At 43.6% G+C, this 15,397-nt stretch overlaps 1 protein-coding gene across 9 annotated transcripts in view; it reads left to right on the top strand.

Moving 5' to 3' along the window:
- The window catches only part of Phactr1 (phosphatase and actin regulator 1), a 460,522-nt gene that overhangs the window by 400,502 nt on the left and 44,623 nt on the right, over nt 1-15,397 (top strand). For all 9 annotated transcript variants that reach the window (XM_034509804.2, XM_076939122.1, XM_076939124.1 and 6 more), the window contains 2 exons: nt 12,563-12,810; nt 14,530-14,686. In XM_034509804.2, the coding sequence (XP_034365695.1) occupies nt 12,563-12,810; nt 14,530-14,686 (405 nt within the window). The remainder of the gene's footprint in view (nt 1-12,562; nt 12,811-14,529; nt 14,687-15,397) is intronic.

Raw genomic sequence — 15,397 nt, 5'->3', positions numbered from 1 at the left:
AATAAATACAAATTGGAGAGATTTTTCTAAGTATCCACATTGTCCCTTGGGCACTGGCAAAGGATCTGAGGGTAGATCAAGGTCATGGGCCACTTTGTCCTGTCACAGGAGAACTGTTATCTGAGGCAATGGTCCTCACCCTCCAACATGGTATCAGCCTTCACTGCCCAAATCTCACAGAAAAAAAGCATGATTTCCCTATCCACCTGACAGTTTCCAGGGACCCCAAGGGGCACTGTAAGGAGAAGACATATTACTCAATGTGACAGCGTTGTGCCTGTGAGAAGCCATGAGCCATCCCACATTAGTGTCATCATTGTCCCCTGAGACCTCCTGGGAAGTCACCTGTTGAGCATCGTTCCAGAATTGTATGTAATCTGATCCTGAAGATGTAGCAGTGTGAAATCAAATGGCAAATTAGACAGCCATGGATTTTGACACATACTTTTGTATCGTCTTGTCTTGCCCATGAAAGGGAAACTACGAAGGTAACTAAGCCCTGTCCGTGTTGCCTTCCTGTTTGTCCTCTCTCTAATCTGTGGGAACCCCAACAAGTTCTGAGACAATTTTCTCTTTCTGGGAATGGTTCAAGGAAGTTATAAAGCTTTCCCCGTAAGTCAGACTTCCTTGGCCTCCATTCTGGTCTTCCTTTTCTAGGAAACACTCTCAAATCTTTCAAGATAGCTACGGTGTTCTACCTAAGGGCTACAATAGACTTCCTGATGTCTTAAATGTGTTCCTCTGAGATGATCTTAAGATCTTCTCATATTTTTACCCATCTGACCCTGCCATGTTTATAGCATGGGGTTACCAGGATGGGCATAGAGCACAGAAACAAGTAATGTCCAAGGTCTGTATTTACCCACAGACACAGAGAGGGCTCATATTTATTCCACCTCACGGTCAAGTGAGTGCGTTCCAGAATCAGGATTTGAATCTCAGACACACCGCTTATTAGCAGTATGACCCGAAGTGTGTTGCACAGCCTCAGTGGGCTTTCATTTCTCATCCATAAAACAAGGATAACACTAACAGAGCAGCCTCATTAGGGCTCTTTGTGAAGATCAAATGATTTAATCAGCCCTAATCCGTCAGTTCGTTACACAACAAACCATAAATGTCCAATAAAATGGTGGCGAGCATTAAGCAAAATTATATAGCACATAAAATTTTTCTTCAGTGCCTTTAAAAGGCACATGGCAAATGGATTTGATCTGATCTTATTGGAGGCTGTGTGTGTGTGTGTGTGTGTGTGTGTGTGTGTGTGTGTGTTTGTGTGTGTGTTTTCTTGAATTACATGGTCTTTATTTCTCTCTATGTGTGATTCGTATCTTCTTGAAAAGTGATGTTTTACCACTTTAAATATTATGCTGGGTTTCTTATGTTTAGTCTCCACAGTAAGATCCGAAATCTAATTGACACCCATCCTAGCACTTGGACCTTTCGATCCCAGCCACTCACTCTTTCTGAGGTCAATCCATTCTGTGCGCTCGGCGCTCTCATTTCCTGCGGGCAAAATGAAGTGGGATATGAAGGGATTCTAGAAAGATCCTCAAGGGACCTATGCTTTTAAAGAAGTCTTTTCTTGCTTAATTAAAGGCCGGTTCTTACCTGAAGTTGCTCACATAGGGACCTAGGGTCATCCATGGGAAGGCCCACACCTAACTGTCAGCAACTCCTATCCATTCTGCAGGATAGAGATGTCTGCATCAGCAGCTCTGTCCCCTGGCTCCTGATGCCCCACTTTCCCCTGCCTATTGTCTTCACCTGTGCTGCTGCAGTCTCTCCTACCCCAGCACCTGCCCCTTCCCCACATCCCCAGCACAGTGCTCAAAGAGACACTGTGGTTCACTCAGTAGTTCATACACATGTCTCCAGGGGATGCCCCTAGTACCACAAACAGGGTGACCCAAATAACACAGGAATATTCTCTCCTAGCTCCAGAAGCTGAAAGCCCAAAATCATGGTGTGAGATCCTCCCTTCTGTGTCTTCTCAAGGTGGAAAATGAGGGTGTGAGAGGGGTCAAGGGAAATGAGGTCATATCTGCTTTTATAATGAATGTACTCTCATGATAAGGATCCTGCCACCTTGATAATGGCAATCTAGTCATGAAAGCGGGGTCTTCATGACCTAACCACATCTCAACATAGCTGCACTGGGAGTTAGGTTTCTAATGCATGGATTTGGGGGAAAATAGTCTCATCATAGTTCGATTCATGGGAAGATCCATCAACAATTCTTAGCTGAATAGCTGCTGTAGAGGAGGTTCGGTGTCTGGAGCTGGGAGAGAACAGTGAAGACAACAGAGAGAGGCCCTGAGACCCTGGGAGGTCAGACAGAAGGAGCTCATCTGTGAAAAGGACATGGTAGAGGAGCCGTCATAACAGGACAACCAGTTCTTTAAGGGGGAGGGCACCTCAGGGTTGTATTCACTGACAGCTAAAAGAAAAGTGTGGCCAAATGACCAGTGTGGTGGTTTGAATATGCTTGACCCAGGGAGTGGCACTATTGGGAGAAGTGGCCTTGATGGAGTAGGTATAGCCTTGTAGGAGGAAGTGTGCTACTGTGGGGGTGGGCTTTGAGACCCTCCTTCTGGCTGCCTGGAAGACAGCAGTCTTCTAGCAGCCTTCAGATCAAGAAGTAAAACTCTCAGCTCCTCCAGCACCATGCCCAGCTGACATGCTTCCCGCCATGATGATAATGGACTGAACCTGTAAGTCAGTCCCAATGAAATGTTGTCCTTTATAAGAGTTCCCTTGGTCATGGTATCTCTTCACAGCACTAGAAACCCTAAGACAATGGGAAGTGAGAGAACATCCAGTCATTTCAGGGGGAGGAGCAGAACACTCTCTCCAATTGGGTGAATGAGACTTTTCATATGAAACTAAGTTGGCAGTTATACTCCAAGTTTCGAGAAAGTTGATCATAGAAAATGGGAGTAAAGGAGAGAAGGTGGAAGATGGTAATCACACGTAGGAGCCTCCGAGTCACTGGTGAAGACACTTAGAGACCTGTAAGAAAGTTTAGACGGCAGAGATGGTGCATTCCTATAAACTCAGGAGGCAGGGCAAGAAGGTTGCAAGTTTGAATCCAGCCTAGACCATACAGTGAAACCTCAAAGAGAAGAGGAAGACAAAATATCCTGCCATCGGTAACAATCCTACACAGAGAAAAGCCATATAAGTGATGTAATATTCTAAGGGTCTGTATCAGTCTGTAACTCTACTCTGTGTATATTGAAGTAGGTTATTATTAACTCTGTTGTAGACGTTATTAGAAATAGAATAGTTCTTCTTCAGCTAAGGTCCATAATCATCTGCAATGCTTAGAAGCACCTACTGAACACTGAATGCCAACCATTGTGACAGACACATAGGAATCAAACAAGAGATAGGGATCTAGCTCTGTGGGTAGAATGGTTACCTAGCATGCACAAAGACCTGGGTTCAGTCCCCTGCACTCCATGAAACTGGGAACACTTTGTAATCACAATCCTCAGAAAAAGAACCAGAAAAAAATGTTAATTCCAGGTTGTCTTCGGCTTCATAGCAAGTTCCAGGACAGCCTGAGCTACATGGAAACTTGTCTCAAAAGACATGATAGTTTGTTTGAAATATTAGTAAGTATAGGCATATATCTTACCATTTGTTTATGCAATCTGTTTTTCTCTTGATGTGTTAGCTAGGAATGAAATCGTTACTTATTGAAAATAACAAAAAAAAAGGATCATGATGTTTAAATTGGACACATGAAATTGAAATCTATAGCATCACCCCTCTAAGAAAAATCCCTTCCATCTCTAAATTCTATGATCTCATGGTTATTTTGAAGCTTTCAAAGAACCCAGTTCAACTTTTCATCCTAAAGCAGATCCATTTCATGGTATTAGTTACTTTCCTTCATATTGTCTCAAGGACACAGGGAATTCTAAAGAATGACACTTGGTCCTGAACTTGGTGGTCCCACCGTTTCTCTCAGCCTTGCCGGCATGGCATATTGACTACATTAATTCATATTTGCAATGTTTCACCATCAAATCCGAATGTCCCTTGGTAAAGAGCAGACACGACTCATTGCCCTAGCAAAATGAAATTCTCAGTGTGACTCACTGACAAATTGGCATCGATTTGAAGTTGTATTTTGTTTGTTTGACACAGTGGAGGGCATGTGTCATTGTGTGCAATGTGTTTCTGGGGGAAAGTATTCCCTGTCCATACAAGAGAACCTCAAAATCCCACACACTTCCAGCTCAATGTTTGCCCTTGCTTCTTAGAAGCCAGATTTACCAACCTCCTATTTTAGGTTAGTTCTATGATCTCAAGGATCCAAGATGTAAACTTACCCAGAAATGCTACCTACACACAGTGTTTTTCAGCTTTCACTGCTATTCTCAGGGGTGTGATATGGTCTCAACGCAAGGTGATCTCATCATGAGCAAGACCTCGCCTCTCTGCACAGCGGACAAGCCAGCCAGCTGGCAGAAAATTGAAATAAGTCAACACCCACGGACACAGCACTGTCTCTTCCTTGAACTAAAACTATCTCTGAATGACAAGATGGCTCTGGGTTGGGAACTACTGACCTGAGTATCTACATTGGCTTGTTCCAGGTGGTATGCTCTGTGAGTCTCTTCAAAAGCAACTTCAGTGTGATGCCCAGGAATTTTCAGTGGCCCGTGTGTGACAAGGACTTACCTGGATCCTATTGGGCAGAGTCCTGATTTGCAGTGTCTCTGATTTGCAGACTGGCTTTCTGGAAGCTAAATGCATGCTAATACTAGTTCTATGTGATGAGATATTTGCACTCTTCCTCCAGTTCTGGAGCAGTCATCCACTGACCTATGGATCCCACCCTAGCTCTTGAGCCTTTCTCATTAAGTTGCCCGGATCCATGGTTTACAGAACAGCAGTAGTCACTCAGAGGATCATCCCCGTTCCTACTAATCTCCCTGAGGACAGACCTGTGAGGTCATCAGATCTGTCTTACACCGGTCACGTCAGAACTCTTTGACATTTAGCTCTTAGGAATTTCTGAATCATGCTTTGTGGTTACTGGCCCTCTTCCCATTGGTCCAGTAACTGTAAAAACCATAGATAAGCATAAAGCATCCCATCCTAGCCTCCTAGGTGAGGCTTTTATAAATTCTCACTGGACTATTGAAGATAATGAAAAGCTTTAACACATTTCAATGAACCTGGCTGTGCAGCAACATATCAGTAAGGGGTAGATAACACTGTGATTTTTTTTTCTCCTTTGTCAGAGTGGAAAACCCAAGGTGCTTGTCCAAGGTCATAGAACTGGAGGGAAACAAGCATTATTGACTTGGGCAGTAGGACTGTAGGGCCTGAATCACAATCGGGTTTCTCAAATCTCATGCACTATTTAATCAGACACCACAAGCCTTAGTCTCCCAAAGGAAAAAGTGGATTTCTCCTCCTGTCATCTGAGGAGCTCCAAATACCATAACAGACATAAGCACACAGAACAGTTTCACGCTCCTATTTAAGTCTGCTGAGGAATATCTTTTGACACAGCATCACAGCTAACATAGGCGGTCTTCCATGTGTCTCATAAAAACATGCCATCAGTTTGAAATCTTGATCTGTCTTCCCTCAAGCATGCAGACTAGGCCCAGTGAGCTGACTCGGGAGGTAAAGGCACTTGCTGCCAAGCCTGATGACCTGAGTTCAATCTCACAGAGTGGACAGAGAGAACCAAATCCTGAAAACTGTCCTCTGACCTCCACACAGGCACAAAGGCATGTACACACGTACACATAAATAAATATTTTCAAAACTTTCAGTGTTGACAAGGGTATGATTACTACAATCACAGTTAGGATATGATCCTGGGTCTTCCCACCCCAGGCCTTGAGTTTTTCCAGTAACCATGTATCTACCTTCTCTTTGAAAGCCAATGAAGCCCATTGTTCCCCCTGACAGCCTGTCTGAATTTTCCCTCCTACAAGCAGGCTGGGTATGAGATAGAATTTACACAACAAATTCACAACAGTGTGCTTCTATAATGAAAAGCAAGGAGGGCAGATGTTCCTACAACCCACCTATTCTTTTGCAATGCATTTTGCTGGGAAGAGCACCAGAATGAGAGCTTATTAGGAAACATACAGGTGGGTTTGAATTCTAGACTTGGGTGATACAACTGTCTTTGGATAATTTGGATGAGTATAGCACATGGTTGTGGGTGGGGGTGTGTGCATAGAGAGGGCTAAAGATGGAAGAGAAATTACCAACTATGTGCTCTAGCCTTGGGTGACAAAATATTGTCACCATCATACTCTTCCCACTATCCTGCTCTATTTTCCCCCAGTGTCACACCCCTGCTTTCCATGTTAATTATCTATTGGCTCGTCGTCTGTTTTCTCAATAACAATTAAACTCACAAGGACAATGATTTGATTTGCCCTTGGAGTCCCCCTAGAAGCTAGAACAGCCTGAGAACCTTTGTGAAAATTAATGCACAAGAGAGTTTGCCCAAAATGGAAGGCCTGATGTTCACCAACTAAATCCTAGATACAGAGGCATTTGGAAAGCTCCAGTATAAAATGGTTCTATTTTGATGCGAGGTCCATGTGCAGAATGCTCTTTATTGTGTCCTCCTGTCTCATTGGGGGAAGTAAAAGCTATTTTCTCTCTTCTTTGTCTCAGCTGTCAGTCAAATAGAAAACAGATAAAGAATACAGGAGGAAGCAACTCTGTAATCCTGGTACCAGGAAGGCTCATGCAACCAAGTTCAAGGCCACCCTATGCTATAGAGTGAAACCCTGTCTGAAAAACAAAATTACAGGAACTGGGGAAATGGCTCAGTTGCTGAAGTGCTTGCCAGTCAAGCGTGAGGATCTGAGTTCAGCACCCATGTAAAAGCTAACAGTACATGTCTGTAACTCAGCATTGGGGCCAGATGGGAGACAGGAAAGCCCTTGGAACTCACTGGCCAGTTCTAAAAGAATGGATACACTCTGAGCTCAGTAAGAGATCTTGTCTCTAAAAAAATAAAGTGAAGAGAAGATACCTAATGTCAACTTTTGTCCTCCACACATGTATACATATGCATCCATGTGCACACACATATGAACATGGATGTGTACCCTACCAAATACACTTGCAAAAGGACAAAACAAGAAAGTAACATACTAGTATTGAAATGGTCACGTGTTTTCAAAAAAATCACTCTCTAGTCTCTGAAAATTAAGAGACTGGCCATTCATATTGTCTACTGGAAAGAGCTAAGACACGGATCCTATTTTCTAAAAATTCATAAAGAGATGAATGTGGAAATATCAGCAAGCGGTTGCCGTCTTTCGTCAGAAGGTACCCTTTCAAGAGAGCATCCAGATAGTGCTTTGTCTCCATCGAATGGCAATAAGCTGCTGTGGAGAAAGCCCTGTGACCCACCATCCATGGGTGGGGAATTACTAGCTAATAAACATCTCTACAGCCCACATAAAGAACTGAGGGCAAGCTGTGAAATTAAAAGTCACTGTCATAGGCTGGAAAGATCCCTTGGGCAATTCAGTCCTTGCCTAGCAAGCATGGGGACCTGAATTCAGGTGATAAGACATAGGCCATGCTTATACTTCCAGTGCAAGGAATGTGAGTCAGGCAAGTCCCTGGGGCTTCCTACTGGGTGAGCCACAGGCCACTGAGAACCTCTGTCTCAAAACAGAAAGCAAGTCCTGAGGAACGGCAGCTAAGGTTGTGGTCTCTGCACACCCGTATGCACACCCATGTGCCTGCACAAAGACATATGCACACACACCAAAAAGAAAAAAAAATCACTATTTTATATTTTAATCTCCCTAAAAGTTTTTGAGGATAACTGTAACATCATTCCTAACGAAAAACATGTAATAGAGGGATATTGCTTTCTGGCACAAATCTGTGGTTAAAATGGACCGAGAAGACCTTTATCTCCCCCAAAGGACAGAGAAAATTTATTACCCACAAATATGACATGGAAAATGAAATTAAGTTCCAGCAGGAATGAGCTGTAATTTCATTCCTGTGCGTTCTGAAGAGAGTTTTCCGAGGAGAGAGAGAGAGTGCAATCGGCCCTTTTCCTCTCGAGATCAAAATCGTGTGAGAAATTATGCTGCAAATTACAGAGCCTGAGGCTGAAAATGTCAGAAATAACCACCGAAGCCCAAGAAAACAGTTCATCAGCTTCGTTTTAAGAAAGCGGGCGCACATTGTCCGGTGGCCCAGGATTAGCCTGCCAAGATAAGAAGCACACCATTAGAACATTTGTTTTTCCCTTGGACTTTAGTCAGCAGGAAGCCGTGCTGTTCCCTGAATAGTCTAGGGTACTCAGTCTTCCTGAGTAGGGGGTGTATTTGGGGTTCCTTTCTCCAGAAGTTGCAATGGTTTGAATGAATTCATTTATCCACCTGTTCTCTGTCCCTCTAAGGATCAATGGCCCATATTTCTGAAACTGTCTAGGATTTGGTATGTGATGAGTACCAGTTTATACAATACACATGCTGACCCACACACAGCCTACCCCCTCCCCGGCACTCTCTATCTCTGATGGTGAAATCAGTCATGGTATGCATACCTGACTTTGTCTTTTAGTATCTGTCAGTGTCCTAGGTTGTGCTTGACTGAGTGACCAACAGGAATGGTACTAGAAGCCAGAATATGGAGCCAGGAAGACTGTGGGCCAGTCACTAGCTGGACCTCCTGATCTTTGGTTCCTCCTCAGTTAAATGGGCAGAGATGCTTCTGACCTTGTGGGCTGCTGCAAAGTCAGAGGGAGAGGCTGGTGCTTGTAATACATGATGCTGGCGATTGCTGTCCAGCGATACACAGAAACGCCAGCAGGTTTATCAAATGCTATGCATGATGCTATCATTATGATATATCCATTAGTAGAATGTTACCGGGGAGAGAGAGTACAGGTGTGTGTGTGTGAATGTGTGTGTGTGTATATGTGTGTGTGTGTGTGTGTGTGTGTGTATATGTGTGTGTGTATGTATGTATACATGTATGTGTATAATATATATACATGTATGTGTGTGTATGTATACATGTATGTGTATATGTGTGTGTATGTATACATGTATGTGTATATATGTGTGTGTGTTGTGATAGTCTCCTAGGAAGGCTTCATCCTCCTGAGTGCTATATTTATAGACATGTGCCACCACCCTTAGTTACTAAGAAAATCAAAGAATAAACAATCAATCATTGGAACAGGGCAGAATACCAACTAAAGTGAGCACAGCAATTCAAGTGTATGTTCTCTTTGGGAGCATGCTTCCCTTTTCTATCCCCTTGAGAATCCAACAGGACTAATGGATAGAGGCTGGCGATGATACTACATAGTCTACCATGCTCGGGATAACCCTCGGGGCCTCCGCTGCCCAGAAGTTAAGGCCCTAGTTGCATCACCCCCAGCTTGGATATTGATTAGGAAAATAGGTTTAGACATTTTGATGAATTCATATACATTCCTGGAAGACACCATTTTCCTGCTTACACTAACTGAGGCATTCTGGCACATGGTAGATTGACACTTCAGGATGATGATCTGCCAGTGTCAGTCTGCAGCTGTGTTTGCAATGTCCCTACCAGGAAGTTATTAGCCACCTATATGAGAGTTCCTATTTTTTAATGCTGGTGGTGACAGGTGCTTTATATCTGTCAATGTGGCTAGGTCCCCTCCTATGGAATCCTGTTCTATTCCAGATCTCATACTCTTATTTTCAAGAAGAAAAATCACAGACTCCTTTTTTTTTCCCTGAATCACAAACTGTCTTAGTGACTTTTCTATTTCTGCGAAGAGACATCATAACCAAGGTAACTTATAATTGGGACTTACAGTTCCAGAGGGCTATAGTCTATGGCCTATCATGGCAGTAGGCATAGCAGTTGGCAAGGAGGAAAGTGGGCATGGAACTGGAACAAGAGGTCAAAGCTTATAATGTTATCCATACACAAGAGAGAGAGAGAGAGAGAGAGAGAGAGAGAGACAGAGACAGAGACAGAGACAGAGACAGAGACAGAGACAGACAGACAGAGAGACAGAGAGACAGAGCAAGAGAGCTCTAACTGGGAATGGTGTGGGCTTTTGAAATATCAAAGGCCATCTCCAGGGACATACCTCTTCCAACAAGACCACAGTTCCTAATACTTCCAAACGTCTCTATCAACTAGGGACCAAGCATTCAAATTTATAACCTATGAGGTCCATCCTCATTTGAACCACCATGTCACCTGTAAGGCTGGGTTTCAGATCTCCTTCATCTCCTCTCTTCTTTTCTTTGGACCCACTTTGGAGCTTCCTGCCTTAAGGTGTTCTTGTTTTTCTAGCTTCCAACATTTCTTCACACCAAACAAGAATACCTGCTTGCTATCTGCTGCCCATCCCTAACCCAGGCATCCATTCTAAGCTCCGTGCCTTTTAGGAAGCGAGCTAATTAAATTATGAAGGTAGAGAGGGGACTAGGCAAGGCTGAGACATAACATGAGCCATGAAATCACATTTGTGTCTCTTCCATACACACCTACTTTCCATGATACCCAAGAAAGGTACCCAGGCACAGCTAGAATGTAGTAGCTATCTTAGTCCAATTTATGGTCAAACATCGTACTTGTCACCCTAGAGGCCACCCATCATGTGTTCTACCTTCCTGTGGCTCCCATTGCTGTGTCTGTGCAATTGGCTGGGAAACAGGCCATCTCCAGCCACTAATCTCTAATAAAATGCTGCACTGTTGTGAATACATCATTTTGTCCTGTTCGGTAACTGTTGTTTTTAAGTTGATTTAGTTCATTGCCTTGAACAACATAGTTCATATGGTGTTAACTGGATTTCCCATTTGTGTCATTGAAGAGTTATGTGGAAAATACAGAGAGAAAAGCAACCCCTTCGGAAACAGTGAGAGGAAGAAAGTTAATTGGATTTAAATTAGACACAGCAATAACTTAGAACATAATTGAAAGGTTCAAGGGAAACTTGTGTTTCCATACAGCATAGTAAGATTCCTTTAAGATAAAATGTTTTAGTCTAAAGCTCTGATATATGATATACCTTCACAACCCACTTGTTTATGAATGTCAAATACTTTTCTATGTAAAAATATATTGAGTTTTCTGTGTTCAGAAATCTTTAAATAAGGACATACGCTCTATTTTTGATGACTCCAAAAAGGAATAAAAGTGTTATCCGATCTAAGAATGTCTATCAGTGGTGGAACACTTGACTAACATACGTGAGGCCTCAGGTTCAATCCCCAGCACTGAAAAAAGAGAACAGAGGGGAGGAAGGAGAGAGGGAGGAGGAAGGGGAGGAAGAGGAGAAAAAAAGAAAGGAAATGATGACTTGTTTCTGGCTCCATGTTCCCATTATTATTTTTTAATATTGTATTTAATATTATAACACATTTATTGTTTTTGTTTTTCCTTTGTATTTATTTTTTCATATATTACATCCCAACTAGGAGTTTCCCCTTTCTCCTCTCCCCCCAGTTCCTTCCCCTAACTTCCCCTCTCCCCCACCCCTCCCTCCTTAACTTCCCCTCAGAAAAGAGAAGGACATCAACTAATTATGTCATAGCAAGCTACAATAAGAGCAGGCACGTATCCTCACATCAAGACCGGATGAGGCAACCGATAGGAGAAAAGGGGTTCCAAAGAGTCAGAGAGAGCTTCTGCCCACACTGTTAGAAATCCCACAAGAACACCAAGCTATATAACCATAGCATATTTGCAGAGGACCTAGATTCAGACCCATACAGGCTCCCTGATCTCTGAGTCCACTTGAGTTCTGGTCAGCTGAGTCTATGTATGGGCCTTGTTCTTGTGGTGTCCTTGACTTCATACAAAAGGACTCTGCGTTGCTATGAGATCTTCACAGAGGCTTTTCTAGGGAACCGTAATGGTGTATATTTTCCAGCTGTCTAATAGTGGATGCTTTAGGTGTCTTTTTCATTGAAAATATATTAAATCAGCATTGGCTTCTAGAGCATCATTCTTACAAAACTGACCAATAGGGTGGGGCCGGGAGATAGGCTACAGTTACCTGTGACTGCCTGCTCAACCCTGACACCGTCCTTGGAAGGCTACGTCTTGTCAATGGTCCATGGCCGTGTCCACCTTGATGTCCTAGCACAAGGCTCGGCCTTCCTTTTATCTCAGCTCTCCCCTTCCTCTGGGTCTCCATCCAGATCATGTTGAACTATCCTCACTCTGTCCGTGCCTCTGCTCTGCACAGCTTTTGAAAACTGGAACCTCACTTACTAGCCTCTATCTGAGATCAAGTTAATCCTTACCCCAGTTAGAAGGTGGGTGGGTTGCAAAGAAGGCCCCCACCCCTTCACTGGTTCAGAGTATGCCATCTAGTGGCTATGTGTTATTGTGCACCCATAGCCATGATCCATCTAGGGTTCCTACATTTTATTCCAGGCTCCCACCTCTACCAGGGAAGTACTGCCCTAAAAGGACAAACTGTTGCATAAGCAATGTATCGCATGGCCTGGGTGAGCTTTGTCTCAGAGATAGGGACAACTAAGGTGGACTTGCTCTTCCTTTTCTTTTTATGCAGCTCCGAGCAACGAGTCCCCTGTTCCACTTCTTACCACAGCTCTGGTTTGCACTCAAGTGACGGCGTCACAAAAGCAGGACCCATGGGCCTTCCGGAAATAAGACAAGTGCCAACTGTTGTGATTGAATGTGACGACAATAAGGAAAACGTGCCTCATGAACCCGACTATGAAGACTCATCCTGCCTGTATGCCCGGGAAGAGGAGGAAGAAGAGGAGGATGAAGATGATGACGCCTCCTTGTACACCAGTATGTGCAGGCAGGCTTTCCAAGGCAGTGGGGGGGGGGGGAAGCATGGGACTGTAGAAATATCACAGAACAGCTGCCTGAAGATCTGCTTTTAAGTGGGCCTTAGGTCACTTAGGACAGCTCAGGTGACTTCTCCAGGCCCCTTAATCAGTAATGAGAGAGCATAAATCTCATCTGTACAGTTTCATAGCTATACATAACTATATACATTACACAGCTCTCTTATCACCCCCTGCCTATGCCTTGGTTGCTTTCTTGAAATGTAACCCTCTTTTCAAACAAGGGGTCAGGAAAGGAAGAGCTTGAAAGTCTGTTTCATGTGTGTAAACCTAGCTACTACTTATGCAGTAACTCATCAGCTTTAGAAAACCTGAATTTAAATTCTCTATTGAAAAAAAAAAAAAAAAAAATATATATATATATATATATATATATATATATATATATATATAGAGAGAGAGAGAGAGAGAGAGAGAGAGAGAGAGAGAGAAAGCAAGTTGTTAATCTATCACTCTGACCATGAATAAGTAGGGTTTAATGGTGCGAGGAATAGCTATAGCTGACGTGGAACAATTGTTTAATAAGTGAATTTATTATAACAGCAGCCATATGTTGCCTGGATGGTGTGCTCCCAGCAATGAGCTAAGACTGTGTCCCCATAGCTCTATCTTAAAACATGCTTAGGACATCAGCATGGTCCCATTTTTCTGGTAAACGGAGATCATGGAGAAGAAAGAGTAAAAGCGATGTGGGAGAAAGAACCAGAGAGGTGCAGTCAGAGGCTGCAGTGACCCTGGAGCGAAAGTGGCAGCTGCTGAGCCTGTCTGGTGGCACCTGAGAGTTGAAGCCTCTGTGCCAGGGTGGCTCACATTAGTGGGGTAGTCCTTTAGAGCCAGTTTATTCTCTGTTATGAAGGTGGTTCTGAAGATTGCCTCCAAGGATCTCCATCAGATAGATGGCAGGACCAACCTCCTGACTGCCACCTAACTAACCTTTAACATCCCCAAATGCCTCTAGACGTCGCCCAGCTGCTCACTAAAGAGCAAAGTCAACTCTGGTTGAAGCTGCGGATTTATTGCAGTCCTGGATGCTCAGGAACCTGTGTATTCCAAAGAAAGATCCATCCCAGAATATTGCTCTTTTCACAGTCCTTGGTTCTGCTCTCACCACCACCCCCCCATGGTCCCACACTGACCTCACAGCATTATATCACCTCCCTTTGGATGTCCTGAGTTCCAGGAAGCTGCTCTGGTCTGTCTCCTGGCCATTCCCAGCATCCATGTTACCACTGAGCATCTGCAGGTGTGGATTCCCACGAGCCTACTGCCTGTGGGAGTACCCACTCTCCTGGCGGCAGCCCCCCTCTGTGGAGCCTTTCCTGGCTGCCAAGACCTCTGTCCTGTCTGTTCCTCTCCCCTCTATGCACTTCACAGCTGATCCTGTCCTCCTTTGTGATGCTGCTGCAGACTGGACATTTCTGAAGGGAGAGGTCCAGTTACAGGCTCCCCTTCCCTCCCAATATGTCCCATACTCACCTTGTGAGTTGTCTAAAGCCTGCTAATGGCGGCCACCCTAAGAACTTGGACTTTAGTGTTCTTGGGTATTACACCTTTGTGTCTCTCTTCCTGCCTGTTGCTTTATAACCCGCCCACAGTTGGCCTCATAGCCATTCAGGCAGAGAGGTGTCTCTGTTAACTGACTAATTTCTCCCTCCTACAGGCTCACTGGCCATGAAGGTATGCAGGAAGGACTCCTTAGCTATCAAACTCAGCAACAGGCCCTCTAAGCGAGAGCTAGAAGAAAAGAACATCCTCCCCAGGCAGACCGATGAGGAACGGCTGGAACTCAGACAGCAGATTGGCACCAAGCTCACCAGGTAAGAAAGCAGCAGCCCCGCCCTTCTGTCCCCTGGACAGTCTCTGTGGCTACAGTAGAAGCATGTGGTCTCCATCACTAACCTCCTTCTTTGTGTCTCTTAGCAACTTACTGTATCCAGAGCCAGTGGATAGCAACTTGTTTTGTCCCTAAGTTTACTTGTACAGTCCCTCCCCTTCACTAAGCCAAGTCTTGGAGATTTCATTTGATTCAAGGGTTAGGATTGAAGACCTGTATATAAAGGAGTTGTGGTTTGAATAGAAACAATCAAGCACACTTTCTGTTATGGAGTCAAGAATTCGGTAGTGAGGCCCCATCGCTACTCTGGGATGCTTCTTGAATGGTGTTTATATGGTTATTAAAAACATACATACATACATACATACATACATACATACATACATAGGCATAGCTCTGTGTTGTAGTGATGTTTTAATGTAGTATGCTTGTCACCTACGTATAAGTCTATATAGTATCAGGTAACATCGTCGGACACCTGCTATAAGGGTGTGCCCCTAAGCATTTTACATTATATAATATATAATATGTTAATATACACATTAATATATTATAGTAATTATATGTTAATATATAGTTATATAATATATAATGTGAAATTATGTAATATATATTATATAATATATTATATACATAATCATTTCTTCTTTTAATTTCCTGTAAGCTAGGCACACTAATGCTCAATTTACAGTTG

The sequence above is a fragment of the Arvicanthis niloticus genome, chromosome 8 (assembly GCF_011762505.2).
Source record: "Arvicanthis niloticus isolate mArvNil1 chromosome 8, mArvNil1.pat.X, whole genome shotgun sequence".
In the NCBI taxonomy this organism is placed as follows: Eukaryota; Metazoa; Chordata; class Mammalia; order Rodentia; family Muridae; genus Arvicanthis; species Arvicanthis niloticus.
This window is presented reverse-complemented; position numbering and strand designations above follow the sequence as displayed.